The sequence below is a fragment of the Mastomys coucha genome, unplaced genomic scaffold (genome assembly GCF_008632895.1).
Source record: "Mastomys coucha isolate ucsf_1 unplaced genomic scaffold, UCSF_Mcou_1 pScaffold20, whole genome shotgun sequence".
NCBI lineage: Eukaryota > Metazoa > Chordata > Mammalia > Rodentia > Muridae > Mastomys > Mastomys coucha.
In genome coordinates this window covers 84,337,791-84,352,664 of record NW_022196903.1, presented here as the reverse complement: position 1 = coordinate 84,352,664, position 14,874 = coordinate 84,337,791, and the positions used below count along the sequence as shown (strand labels likewise).

The 14,874-nt window shown below is 50.0% G+C and overlaps 1 protein-coding gene and 1 long non-coding RNA gene across 6 annotated transcripts in view; one reads left to right on the top strand and one right to left on the bottom strand.

Annotated features, from left to right (window-relative positions):
- The window catches only part of Slc41a3 (solute carrier family 41 member 3), a 48,949-nt gene extending 34,110 nt beyond the window's left edge, over positions 1-14,839 (bottom strand). The window contains exons 1-2 of one of the 5 annotated variants that reach the window (XM_031382568.1): positions 14,750-14,839; positions 3,386-3,688 (exon numbers count right to left, since the gene is read on the bottom strand). In XM_031382568.1, the coding sequence (XP_031238428.1) occupies positions 3,386-3,658 (273 nt within the window). In that variant the 5' untranslated portion in view covers positions 3,659-3,688; positions 14,750-14,839. Of the gene's footprint in view, positions 1-3,385; positions 3,689-8,386; positions 8,502-11,223; positions 11,354-11,780; positions 11,803-14,749 lie in introns of those variants that run through there. The other 4 variants (XM_031382569.1, XM_031382566.1, XM_031382567.1 and 1 more) reach the window with 4 other exon arrangements.
- Positions 5,722-8,299, top strand: LOC116099263. The gene is made up of 2 exons (XR_004122179.1): positions 5,722-5,997; positions 8,148-8,299. It is a non-coding gene; the product is annotated as an uncharacterized LOC116099263 (long non-coding RNA).
- Positions 14,840-14,874: the final 35 nt, after the last annotated feature.

The window sequence follows — 14,874 nt, the reverse complement described above, 5'->3', positions numbered from 1 at the left end:
GTTCTTTAGATTCAGGCTCCTCACCAGCATCTCCACCAGGAGGCCTTGGGCAACTTCCCTCCCTCCCGGGCTGTGCTGGCATAGCTTAGCTATTTTCTGTCTGGCCTTGCTGTCTGGCACAGATGCATGCATCTGTTGACTCTCCCCACTCAATCATGAGTACCACAGGAGGATGACCTGTTTGTCTGTCTTGTTCACTAGGAACCCATGCATGGTGTCTGGTTGTGTGCACACACGGTGCATGTTACCAGAATGAATGAGTGAACGAATGAATGAACAGAATGGCAGAAACAACAAGGGAAAGGAACCTGGTCAGGGACCCTGGGGTGTAAGTGAGCAGGGAAGCACCTGCCTCACATGCTCATGGCCTTAGTGACAGGCTCAGCACCACAAGAGAGAAGGGAAGCCCTTTCTACAGGCAGTGGACATGAAGACAGCACTGTCCCCAGCACATACTCAAGCTGGCAGGGCTCTGAGTAACCTAACCAGGAGTCCCCCGTGGCTCTCACTCTTGTGGGCAAGGTCTCCAGCCAGATGCTTTCTTCAGCAAGTAGCCAAATGTAGTGGCTAAGATACTAAGGAATATCCCTGGGTCTCCAGAGAAATGTCCTCCATAGTGAGGGGTCCAAGCCTGGAGCCTGCCTGTCCCTGAATGATGGAAATGCTATGGCTCTCACTTGCCCAGCCCTGGGTAGCAGTCATATCTTCGTAGTCTAGAGTGGAACCCCTTTTCACCAGTGAGGGCTAGCCAGCCAGTCTCACGCAGGAAGGATCCCAGGATGAGCCAGGGCACCTGCCTGGCTCTTACATTGTGCTCACTGCTATCTAACCGCTAGAGATGGCTGAGCCCACTGCAGTCAGCTGGGGCGGAGCCTGCTCCCCACAAAGCCCACCCTTTCTGCTCTCTTCGTATAGATGCTCCCTCCTCTCACCCCAAAGCTGTTCTCCACCACAATGAGAATTATCCTGACTGCGTCTGCTCAGGGTGGGGCACCAAGATCTGGCAGGTACTCCCTGGCACTGTGTCGCAGTGGCTCAAGTTAAGTTTTTCACTAAACCTGGGTTTACCAATTTGGCTGGATTGGCTGGCAGCAAGCCCTGGGGATCCTTGGGTCTCTCCACCTTCCTACCAGATTTGTTTTGTTTGTTTTTTTTGAGACAGGGTTTCTCTGTGTAACCGGCCTGGCTGACCTAGAACTTGTTCTGTAGACCAGACTGGCCTCTAACTCATAGAGATTTACCTGCCTCTGCTTCCCAAGTGCTAGGCTTAAAGGATCCCAAGCTAGAGTGACCTTGTGGAAGGTGCCAATGCTAGCATAAAATGCAGACGTGTCTATACCTGGGGCTGGTTCCTCTCTGTCTTCAGCAGCCAGCACAGCACCAACCTGCAGGGATTGTCTCAATCCAGCCATGCACTATCATTCATTGTCTGGCCCTTGCCACCAGATTTTTATATGGTGTTGGAGATCCAAAGTTAAGTTTCCATGTTTGCATGGTAAGCATTTTACCAAGGCTTGCCCCTCCCCATCGCTCCCCCCTCCCCTGTTCCTATAATAGAACCCTAGAGTCTAGCTAATTTATAAAGGGAAAGCGGTTGATTTCAGTTTGTGGTTCTGGAATTCTGGGAGCACAGTACCATCCAGTCCACAGCTTCTGGAGCGCCACAGGCTGCACCGTGTCTCTGTGGAAAGGCAGAGACGGGAGGCAGGTGGACATAGATGTTGTGAATTTACAACAAGACAGGAAGCAAGAGAAAAGCCAAGGGAGCCAAACTCCCTTTGTGACAATCTGGTCTCGGGACAACGGACCCTCTGAGGAAATCACACTAATGTATCCAAAGTGCCTCCTGAAAGCTCTACCACCTCTCAACAGAGCTACACTAGGGACGAAGCCTTCACAAGCGCTGTGGTGGGGGCAAACCACATTCGAACACAGCATGTATGCAAACAACAGAAACCAGTAAGGAGGTACGTGTAAGGAAACCACACTATGATGCCTCAGACCAAGCCCCAGTACTCCTGCCGCCTGCCCTCTATGGTGCTTCTATACAACTCCTCCTGTGCACTGGCGATGGAACCTAGTGACCCAGCTTGCCACCAAGAGCAGCAAGCCTCTGTGGTAAGGTGACCCAGATGGTAAGGCAACCATGGGCTCCTTTGACGGGCAGCACATAAATGAATCAGGTGCCTTGTGGCACCAGAAACAGTAGTGAGGAAGAAGGAGGAGCCTGGGTCAAATGGCTGCACAGGCAGTAAGAAGGAAAACACCCCTACCCTTAGGAGAGACAGGTCCTGGACCACAGAGGCTGTGAACTTTTCAAGTATGACATTGTAATCTGCTGAATTTTAGACAGTGATAAAAATTAACACATGACTGTATCTTGGGTATTCTGTAGGGTTTTTTTTGTTTTGGTTTTGGTTTTTTTTTGTTTGTTTTTTGGTTTTTTGTTTTTGTGTTTTGTTTTTTAGCTAATATCCACTTCTTAGTGAGTACATACCATACCCATGCATGTCCCTTTGGGTCTGAGTTACTTCACTTGATGCACTTAACCCTCAAGAGACTGCAGGCCCCAGGGAGTTTAGAGGTCAGGTGGCATGGTGGAATGGGGACATTCACGTGGAGACAGGGGTTCGAGGGGAGGAAGTATGGGATGTGGAACAGTTAGGAGGGTGGATGGGATGGGGAATAAAATATGATGGGCATCTCCTACAATTTGTCCTGGACTAGGAAGAAGATTTGGTGACAGCCATCCAAGCTGCATGCAGGTCCTTGGGCCTGGCAGTTCTCTTGTGGTGACAGACCCACAGACTGCCTCAGGTGTGTAGGACATGGCTAAGGGTCACTCGTGGCAGCATTTGGTATCAACATTATGTTAAGCTGTTGCTATGGGCAGCTGTGTCCCTCCCAGTGCATGCGTTTGTGGAAGTCTTGGCCTTGCACACCTCCAGGTGTGACTATTTCTGGAGACAAGGCCTTTAACAGGGAAGTGAAAAGGAGGTCAGTAGCACAGACCTAATACAACATGTGCTGCCCATGAGAAAACAAGGAGACCCAAAGGGAAGATACAAAAGAGGCCTCGGAGGAGGGAAACCACCTTGAAACATCTTGACATTAGCCTTCTAGTCTCTGCAATGGAAACAAACTAGCTGTCTGCTCCTTACTCCCTCACAGAACAAATGAGACAGGAAGTGGTCCAGTGAATCTGGATGTTTCTGTAGGGCATGAGCCTAGCCCCTATCTGACTGTGCTTAACTTGGGTTAATAAGCTGAAAGAACCTCACCCAATACATGGAAAAGATGGTGTGTGCAGAGGATTCCCAACCCTCCAGCTGGCTTCAGCGGCCCACTCCTCAGGTTCCCCTGCCCCCAGGAAGCTGTCTCTTACCTGGAAATAGTTCAGAAGCAAGCCAGCCCAGGACAGTCCCAGGCCTGCAAGCAGGAAAGGTATTACCACCTGAAAGCCAATGATCAGGGCAGTCTCCCTGCCAGGCTGAGCCTCCAGTGATTTAGCGTCCACGCATTGGCTGTCAGAGACCTCCAGATGTCCATCTTTGGAAGCTTCTGGAAGTCTTCCTGCATCGTAGCTGGGCGATGGCCCCAGCTCCTTCGGCCTGCCACAGCCTTCCAGCCTCCTCTGTCGGGCCTCCGTCCCTTCCATCAGCACACGGCTGAGCCCAGCAGCCCTGACCTGGGAGACACAGAGTGACAGGGCTGACTCCCCAGGACCTCCATCCATCCACCTGGCAGCTGCCATTCAGGGCTGACTGTGACAGGTTATTTGAACCCTTAGCACACAACTTTAATCCTTCTGGCTGGAATGCAGACTCACCCTTAGTACACATCTTTAATCCCAAACAACAAAAGTAAAGTTAGTTTGTAGATGGAAGCATCCATATTTGATGTCTAATTGAGTGGCAAAAAAAAGTGGCAAATCAGAGAAGGATTTGACAGAGTAGGATATGCCCAACTCTCACGAGAAGAGAGAGGAAAGGGAAGCGACTTAAGGGAGAGACAGACAGCACAGGAAGAAAGAGTACAGGAATACAGTAGAGGTCCTGGCGAGCAGTGCAGTAGAGTTGAGAGGGAGAGTCGAACAGCAGAGAGAAGGAGGAGACAGTTTTAGCAGGAGAGTTTTGCAGAGACTGAAGAGAGAACAAGCTAGACACAGGTAAAGACAGAATGAGCAAGAGAACGAGAAGGAGCCAGAAGATGAGAAAAGATTGCTAGAGCTGGGCAGTGGTGGCACATGCTAATCCCAGCACTTGGGAGGCAGAGGCAGGTGGATTTCTGAGTTCGAGGCCAGCCTAGTCTACAGAGTGAGTGCCAGGATAGCCAGGGCTACACAGAGAAACCTTGCCTTGAAAAGAGAGAGAGAGAAAGAAAGAGAGAGAGAGAGAGAGAGAGAGAGAGAGAGAGAGAGAGATTGCTAGAGTTAGTTTGAGGCCAAGCAGAACAATTCAGAGGCTGAGAGAAAGGCTAGATTGAATAAATCAGCTGGGAGAGGAGTCTGAGCCAGAACAGCTAAGATGAACCAACTCATGAGAGATCAGAAAGAACAAGAAAGGGTGAGCTTATTCAGCAGCAAGTCTCAGAGGCTGAAAACATTCTAGGCCTAGATTAGATTGTCAGGAGGCTAGAAGCTTCCAGGCCTAGGCCTACATTAGCCGATGGAGGCAGTAAGCCTCCCAGACAACAATTACAACAAGAGATTGAAGTTACAGAATCACAGCTTCCACCACCCCCATTCTCTGCTGATGAGTGTCATACACACAGGCCTGAGGATGAAACACACCCATAGAAGGATCACTAAATGTGCACTGGAGGTAACAGAGTGAGGCTCCCTATCAACCAACCAATCAAAAACCTGACCTGGCACTGAGGAGGAACAGAGCACACATCTGGCATGTGCTGGCTTCAAACCTCAATGCCAACATCCAACAAGAATGAATGACTGACCAGCAAGAAACAGTCAGAACCACCTTTGTCAGAACTCTGGGAATTAAGCCAAGGCTGTAGCAACGCAAGGACTATCAGGAACATTGTGACCTTCACCATATTAGTTAGTGACATTCCAAATCAGTCTCATTGCCTTTAGTAGCCTGGAAGATGGGTGGCTGGGAGGGTTGATTCTGTCTGCCCATGGAATTAGACTAACAAGTGCCCAGGGCATTGCTGAGGCATGCCCTGCAGAGATGCATATGCCTGAGAAAGGTACTTCCTGGACTGCCCAGATGCGTGCCCGTGTGCCTTCTGCCTCAATGGCCTGCACTCTCTCAAACCTGAGCAAAAAGAAATATCCCTTAAAGTGCTTCTATCAGGTATTTGTTCATAACAATGAGAAAAGAAACTAGAACCTCAGTTCTCCTTGAGAGAACCAGCAACCAGAGCTCCAGAAGAGCACTCGTCCTTACGCCTATATGAGGTTCTGGGGACACTCCCTCTGCAGATTGTCTGGAGACCTCAAGTACTGAAAACCTCTGAAACAATAACAGGCTGATGAAAAGGGTCAAAAGGAACTGCACAGGGGCAGGAGATGTTTCAAGGCCATCTGGACACGCAGGAGGGCTCACGTCCAATGTTGGACGAAAGTTCAGAAAATGGCTGACAGGCATAGGGTGAAGATGTGGGCAGGGGGTACTAAGGGCTTTAGGGTGGGAGAGGTGGAGGAGTGCCTGGATTATCCCTCAGTGGGGACTGTGGACTGGGTGGTGAGACATAATAGGTCACTTGGCAACAATAACAACACAGAATGGTGTTCAACGACTTCAGAGGTCACCACAAGTGGCCACAGTACGCCTCCTCATAGGAGATTCTTGGTCTGAGAAATGGCTCACTAGAGAGAGTCTCCAGTTTTCAACAACAAATGAGATGTAAAAACAAATTCACTTCAACAAACATGAGACACAGAAGCAAGAAAGTACATCTCCAACAGAACAAAGCAGCTAACAGGAAGTGTCCACAAGGAGGACCAGACATTGGCCTGGAGAAAACCTCAAGGTGGGTCTGTTAACATATTTAAAGAGCCGGGCGGTGGTGGCGTACACCTTTAATCCCAGCACTTGGGAGGCAGAGACAGGCGGATTTCTGAGTTCGAGGCCAGCCTGGTCTACAGAGTTGAGTTCCAGGACAGCCAGGGCTACACAGAGAAACCCTGTCTCAAAAAATCAAAAACAAACAAAAAACAAACAAACAAAAAAAAAAAACCAAACATGTTTAAAGAACTCAAGGAACCCCTTAGTCCAAACCGACAAAGCTGGTAGCGAGTGTGCACACCCTGAGGACACTCCCCTCAGGCAGAGAACACAAGTCCAAGGCTATGGAGTATGGTGTGCATGCTTCTGAAGGCAGCCCGTGGCTAGCCGGGCAGTGGCAAGGGCGGTGTGCAGCGCTGTGTGTCACACAGGGCCTCACAGGCACCAGAGGCTTGGGAGGAGGGAGGTGGAGAACGAGGGACAGTCAGTGACCCCAGCGGGCCCTCCTGGGGCTGAGATTTGCCCAGTACCCCCAGAACGCTGAGAAACAATGAATCACTATTATAGAATGTGTTATAGAATGACAAGATAATGGCCAGACTCACTCTGTGATTCCAAAATAGTCCATCCAATCTTCTCTAGGGGACAGGGCTGAGAGAAGACTTCCCGTGTGGGACAAAAAAACAAAAAACAAAAAAAGCCCCCCAAAACATCCTCTGCTGCATGTTCAGAGGACAGCCTGGCTCACAGCACTGAAGGACTGAAAATGAACTTTCTTGTGAACAAAACAAAACTACTCCAAGGTTTCCCAAGATTCTGGGAGGGATGGTGAGTCCCATAAATTAGAACAATGGAATAAAAAAAAAATGAGATAATGAGATGACCACAGGACCGTGGGACATCAAGGTGCTTTCAGGACAGGAGTAGATAGTTAAAGTGAAAGAGCAGTGGGCCATCGAGACCCTACAGCAGCCGAGTCAGCAGCAAACAGTAGCAACGGCAGTGCAAATTAAGAGGCATGTAGCCCAGGCTGGCCTCAAACTGGATTTGTAGCTAAGGATGACCTGGAATTTCTGCTCTTCCTGCCTCCTCCTCCCCCCGTGGAGCTCTGACATTACAGGTGTGCACTGCCATGATCATGTGGCACAGTGGGGGTCGGGGGCTGAATCCAGAGTTTCACACAAGCTGGGCACAAGCACTTTACCAACTGAGCCACATCTGAGGAGGCTATGCAAGCACATCCCGTATGTAAGCAGGAGCCAATGGACCAGTCCAAATACGCTGGAAAAATAAGAACTAGACAGGAAAGCTGAACCAGCCTAGTGCCATAGGACCACCAGGCAGGAGGCAGCATTCGTGGCTGCTAAGTGTGTGTGGTCAAGAGAGATAAGCAGCTAAAGAGGCCCCTATTTTCCAAGAACTAGGCAAGTAGGGGAACGGAGCCACGCAGCTGATGCTGGGCACACAGGAAACACACCAGCCCAGCCTGGTGGTCAGCACCTGTAACTCCGGTCACTCAGGATACTATGCGGGGCCAGCCCAGGAATTCAAGGTCAGCCCAGGCAACACAGCAAGCAAGGCCAAACAAGCCTACTATAACTCCTGGCTGACCGATAATTGTACTGAGATTAAGGTTAGTCATGAATGAACTTCCAAATATACAAAGAAACCAGGTCATGATAGAGAATCAGGGCTTTCTAGCCAGGCTGATCCAGAGAAGTCCCTCACTGGATTGCATGGCCTGGCTCCCAGTCCATAATAAGCCATGTAGAAGAAAATTTCTACCACTACTGCCCAGAGAGATTGCAATTTTGTCCTACTTGAATTTGGTGAGGTCCCCAAAACTCTAGAAACACACACACACACACACACACAAATAGTAGTGAAATTACAGAAATTCCGGAAAACGGAAAGAATTTCTCCGTTCTCCCTCGGTATGTGTAGCGGTGCTGGCGAGGTCCAAGATGCCTGTAGGGGTCAGAACTTACAGTGTTTAAGTTCCTTATATACCATGTCACCTGCATAAGGCCTAGGCATGCCCTTCTAGTTGTGACACTGCCCAGCAGTGCTCAGGCCTGTGTTATAGAAATGGCCATGGGTTATTCAGCTAATATGACAAACACAAGGGTCTGTGGATATTCAAATGATACAGCTGTTTCTGCTGAATATTTTCAGGTCCAAGATCAGTTGACTTTACAGATGAGGAACCCACGGATATGGAGGGCGACTGGATAGGCACTCCTACCATGATGCTTGCTTAAATGTCTCCAGGAGAATAATGTACCAGTCTTAGTAAAAACACAAATGTTTGAAGAATTTGGACAATGTGCATGGCTCATGTCTCATTACCTGTGCAAATCAATGGGGTGCAACCACTGGGGACAGCAGGGTATCCATCCCACCGGTCAACACACCTGGCACTAATCTGAAGGAGTCTCCCTCTACCGGCAGACACCTCCAGGTCTCAGGGACAGGAGCAGAGGGTTGCTTTGTTTAGGCGCCCTCTGCTGGCAGGGTAGAGCTCGGATGTGGTGAACAGCCAGAGAGAATAGTCAGAAGGACCAAACAAGGAAAATAACAAAATAAAAAAACTATAAAAGAAAGCCTTTTGATCCAAAATCACAGATCCAGACCCCTAGAGAGTAAGGAAGAGAAAAAAAGAGAGAAAAAGAGATCAATCCAAGAGTATTAAAGTTCAAACATACTACAGGGCAAAATTCTGAACAAAATTTACAAGATGGCAGTGAGATGGCTCAGCAGGTGAAGGTGCTTGCCACCAAGCCTGACAACCTGAGTTCAGTCCCTGGGACTCACATAGTGGAAGGAGAGAACTGACTCTAAGTTGTCCTCTGACTTCCACAAGCACACTGTGACAGACAGACAGACAGACAGACAGACACATGGATAAATATGAATTTAAAACTCTTAAAACTCTGGAAGAAAATATTTGGTTGGGTGTGAAAGATGAAAGGCTGGGCTGCTCTGGAGGTCCCCTGGGGAAAGTGAAGCTCAGCAGAGGCAGCTAACAGCAACCTCGCTAAAGTGCTTTGTTACTCCTCTAGAGGGGCCCAAGATCCATGAGAACAAAAGGCTGCACACCTGCCAACTGGCAGTGATCCTCGCCACACATGCACCCTGGCCAGGGTATGCCATGGGAATCAAGTCAGTCCCCTGACCTGGCTCAGCCTCGAAGTCAGCATCCAGCAGTCATCCACCAGTCGGGGATACCCTGGCCCATCAGCAGGGACCTCCATCCTACGAAGGTGACTGAAGATTCACTGGGAATGTTCAAGTGTCTAATGAGAATGACATCACTGGTGCCGTTAAAAATTAAACCGGTGAACAACCAGGCCACGTGGGACAAGACAGAGGTGGCACCAAGGAGGAGTGGGTACTTAGTTCTAGGAAAATATGGCTTTTTAGCCCAAGGTATGCTGGAGGCTTAGTGGAGAAGGGTACTAACTGTAGTGTGGGATCCTAGGGTGGGCTCAGGGGTCAGCGAACCCCTAAGTACACCAGGTAGTGTTTGGTCACCTTGAGAAAGTGGGTGTGCTATACACAAGCCTCAAAGCTCAATGTCAAGTGAGGAGTCCAGGAAACATCAGTACTGGATAACAGTGATTAAAGACCCTCCTGTAGGTAAGTTGGCTTTGAAAGGGGATGGGACAGGGCTGGCTGACAGAGCCTCACATTACTCTATGAAGCCGCTTTAGCTGGTAACAGGGGTGGTTCGTCATTCAGACACTAAACACTACCATTCAGAAGCATCACACTGCCCATCGAGATTGGCCTTAAACACAGGCCTGTGAGCACCTGCTCATCATTTGGGAGGATTGTACCAAACATCCCTTTGGGCGGCCTGGTTCTGGCACAGCGCACAAGCTGATGCTCACTTGACTGGGACAGGTAGGGACATTCTAACCATGAGGCAGGTGGGCTGAGTTTCTGGGATGGATGGGCTTGCCTCTTAGATGCCCACTATGTAGCAATAAGGAAAGCATGTCTGCACTTCACCTTCTTGACTGTATAGAACATCCCAGTGAGACAGTAAGGGAACCCAAACTCAGGGTTGGAATCCCAATTTCTCCTCTTCACAGATGCGTGGGCCTTGGGAGGCCGAGTAAATACGATCCACCTCGGTATTTAATGGAGCACTGTAAAACCCTTTATCCTAGGGGTACCCTCAGAGGTTTTAGTTACCAGCAACCATTTGGGGTCCAAAAATATGAAGAGAACATTTCTAGAAATAAAGGGTTTGTAGGTTTTGAATTGTACTCAGTTCTTAGCAGCACAGTGGACCGATTCAGTTAACACCACACTGTCCCTCCTAGAACATGTGGCGTTCCTTGGACTAGTAATCTACGCTGCAGATGCTGCCCATTGGCTAGACACCCTCTCAACAGTTGTTAGGGTGGTAGTGCTGTTGGCCAAGCAACCCTTATTCTACTTAAAATTGGCACAAGTGTAGTGATGGTGACAATCATCACAGTGTATCATTATACCTGCTCTGCCTCAGGGGTGCTCTTTTACTATGTCTAGTTCACGAGGTAAGCTCTGCCACAGGTATGCATACTAGGAAAACAATCTATACGTCTGGATATCATTCCAGGATTCAGACACTCTTTGGGAACATGTTTTTACCTCCCTCCAATAAGGGGAGATTACTATAACCTTCTATAATGTATTTTCCTTACAGGGCACTTGGCCTGTCTCCAGGCCTCTCTGTACTACTTTACATTCGTGGTTCTTAAGCTACTGTAGTATCAGCATGAGGCCAGCCAGTGTCAGGAACCATCTAGATATCTGGGTCAGGCTGGAAAGGCTGCGTCTCTAAGCAGTCTTAATGGCGAAGAAGCAGTTTGAAAACCTGAGTTTTAAAAGCTTTACAGAAAGGGTCTGGTGGACTGAGGTATCTTCTCAAGTCTGAACGACCTCTAGCTTGACAACCCGGAGCGCAGGACAGCTCGCTGAGCCTGCTGTGGGGTGGGTGGGCAGGGATGCTCTCGGGGTACTGAAGGAGTTAACCATGACCCCTAGAGTCAGGCGCTCTGGGGTTCATCATGGGCAGAGGGACAGGGATGAGCCTGAGCCGGCCGGTCCCTGCAGACCTTTGGAGCAAGGATGCCACAAACTGAACCGCCCCGTTGTGCCTAAGCCAGACCCTGCGCTCCACGCCCCTTCCTGAAGCCCGTAGGCGCTCCGCTTTCCCTTGGCTTCCCCGGCTCCCAGTCCAGCTCCTGCCCGCGCTTACCGGTCCTCTCCCGGCCGGCGGCGAAAGCGAGGCGGCCAGGCGCGCGCTGGACACTGTGGAGGCCTGCGGCGGGAGGAAGCGGGAAGGGCAGCAGGCGAGCCAGCCCCGCCCTGCCTAGGCGTCCAGACAGGGGGCGGGGCCACAGGAGGGGAGGGTTGGTGGACGGGTCTTGTGGGCGGGGCCAAGTCACAGAGGTGGAACTTGAAAAAGCCAGTTTTTAAAGCTTTCTAGTAAGGGTCTGGCTGACCAAGGTATCAATTTAACTCTCAAAGACCCTGGAGGTTTCTTGTGAGCACAGGACAGCTCACTGAGCCAGCAATGGGGTGTGCGGGGACGCTCCCTGGGTGCCGAAGGACCCAATGACACGCCTCAGAGGCGGGGCCTCTTGGGGGTGGGGCCAAGTGAGAATAAGCTCGACCTGGAAGCAGGACCATGAGTAGGGCGGAGCCAAGGGCGGGGCGGGGCGGGGCGGGGCTGGGCGGCGGAGTAGCGTTCCGTGCCACAATGTAAGGGCCGACTTCCCTTAGGGTCCATATTTGCTCTGTTTTCAGTCTGACCTTTCTAAATGTTTCATCTTTGAACACTTCTGTGTCTGTGTCATGAAAGTTCTGTCCTTCAACTTGTGTGATGGTCTCACACTTATCAAGACTGATAATTCTGAGTCTTCTGCAGGAGTTGCAGGTTGGCCTGGAAATTACTTTTGACCCTGTAGAAGGTAGAAAGACTGATGAGGGGAAGGAGGGTCTTTTGCAGCGGGTAGCTGTGGGTGGCCCAGGCTGATACAGCCCTGGAAGACTCAGCCAGCAGTGGTGAGCCTCAGTGGACACCAGCTCCTACAATCGATCTTGTGCCCCAACTTACTCCTCTTTGCTGATTCAAGAATCCTGAGGCCTGGTTAGATTCTAAGTTGCCAACTGCATCTGTAGAAACCTGCTGTGCAAGACCTGCAAGACAGTGGTTTTGAAGAGTAAATACAACACAAAAGAGTATGCCCGGGCAAGGGCAGGGGAGATCCAAGCCCAGTTCCTGGATTCTGTCTTCAGCAAATGAAAAACAAAACAAAAACAGATGACAGTGTTCCACATGTTAGGAGAGACTACAGACTGGATTGCTTACATCGTCAAAATGTAGTACTGAATTCCAAGCCCCCAAAGTGACTGCATTTGTCAACCTGGCTTATGTAAGAAGTAGCAATGAATGAGCAAGGTCACAGGGTGCAATCACAATGGGACTGGAGTCCTCTCAGGAAGAGACCCTAACAGCTGGCTCTCCCTGTGTGCATGCAGGTAAGACATAGAAAGACAGTAGGAGGCATCACCGGGAATAGCCATCCCTGGCCTTAGATTCCATGCTGGCCTGCTTGCTTTTATTGTAACGAAATCAACTTACACAAAGAAAAGGGTTTCTTTTGGCTCTTATTTTTGAAGGTTTCATAAAGGTTTAACGAGTTTGATCCCCAGACTGAGGCACTGTGGGGAGGTAGCAGAACCTGAGGGAGACCTGACTAGCATGGGGAAAAGCAAATAACTAGTATCAGTCTTGAAGGGAACACTGGGCCTAAGCCCCCATCCCTGCCCCCGACAGGACTCCAGCACAAACCCTTTGGTTGAGGGCTGACCCAGAAAGCCCTGTGAGAGTGAAGAGGAGAGGCAGAAAAAAAGAAAACAGGAGATTCACTACAAACATGCCAACCCGTGAGTTCTGGGAAACTAGGAGATAACCCACTGGAAAAGGCAGAGGGCAGGACAAAGTCCAGCACATGAGGCTGGTGCTCCCTGGGGATGCCACCCTCCATAGTCCCTGAGGACAGAGGTAGCCAGAGGCAGGCAGGAGCAGAGCAGGGTGTCAGCAGGGACTCTGCAGGGCTTGGGGACATCAGCAAATAAGTAAGCAGATGCAATGATGAAGGGAGAAAGCTCAGTCTTCAGGACTCGGTCCTCTGGCTGCCACTCATCTGCAGGCAGCCTGGGCTGGGCAGAGCTTGTGCCCTTTCATGGGTGAGGGAGCCAAGCAGCTAGAGGTGTCCACTTGTCCAAGGGCACATATGCTGCGTTGGCAGAGTAGGGGTTTAAAGCATGACCTGTGCCGAAAGCCGTGGCTTTCTGCGAATTGGTCCTAAGCAAGTGAACTGGTGAAGGAATGGATGGAAGGATGGTTGGTGGATGGATGATTGGTGAGTGAGGTGGCAACTCTTGATTGTCCAGGTCCTGTTATATGATGGCTCAGGACTGAGATGTGGCTTAGTGATAGAGTGCTTGCACAGGATGCTCAGGGTCCCATACACAGACAGACACACAAAGACAGATGGACATGCATGCATACACACACACACACACACACACACACACACACGTGCACACACACGCATATCCACACACATGCACACATGCCCACACATGAACATGCACACACATGCACATGCACACACATGCACACACACTCATGCACACATACACATACACACACATGCACACACATGCATACACACATGCACATACACACACGCCCACACACACATGCACATACACATATGCATACACACATGCACACTCACATACACATATGCATACACACATGCACACTCACACACACACACACACACACACACACGCACACACACACAAACACACACACACAGGGACTGTCCTGTGGATTATCTTTTTTTATATTGAGATAAGGTCTCACTGTATAACACTGGTTGGCCTGGAACTTGCTATGTCATCCAGGCTGGCCCCAAACTCACTAAACCCTGTCTCTGCCTCTTGTGGATGGAGATCACAGCTCTGTAACACCACACCTGTCATCTTTCAAATACTAACTTTAAAATATCAAGTTCACGTACAAAACAGGAAGAAAGTTCTCCAATGCAAAAATTTCTTTCTGATTAATTAGATGATGCTTCAAGTCTACCCAGGGTGGCCCCTCACGGCTCCCCTCCAGGTACCCAAGAGCTATCTAAGGACACCCCCTACCCCCAGGCTGTCCATTTAGGGCACAATCGCATGCCTAGCTTTCTTTATACATGTAGGGAAGTCCATCTTCACTCCTGTCCTGTCAGGTCAATTGGCCTCCACACATAGCTGAGACCAGTCCCATGAGAGGGCCTGACTGGCAATGGGCTAGACCAACTCTGAAGCAGTTTACCACACCCTGCCACACCCTTAGCCCTTCCTGGCAGCTGTACATATAGCCAAATGCTCCCAGGAAGACAGGCTATCATTGAGAACTCACTAGTAATTTGCAAAACCATAAGTGTGAGCAAAATTTTGACACAACAATGGTGTTAGCACTTGGACTTTACGGCACCTACTGACCCCATGGTTGCGCGTATCACCATGAGAAGCTGGACTGGGCAGACAGGCATTGCAGTTGCTGTTTTCAGGTAGGAGATTGAGTCTCGCCCACCAGAAAGTGTCGGGCAGTGCCATATTCAGAAGGCTGGGTATGCTCCTGACCTTTAGCAAGCCTCTCCCTACAGGTCCTGGGCTAACTCTGGACTGACTAACTTCCAGGGACAATGACTTACAGCACTGGTCAGTGTGGACTCTGCGGTGGTCTCAGCACTGCTGCTCTGTCTGGAGGAGGAAGGTGGGAGTCAGGAGCAGCTGATCAGCTTGTGGGGGCCACAGTGGGGACAGCTTGCACGTAAGC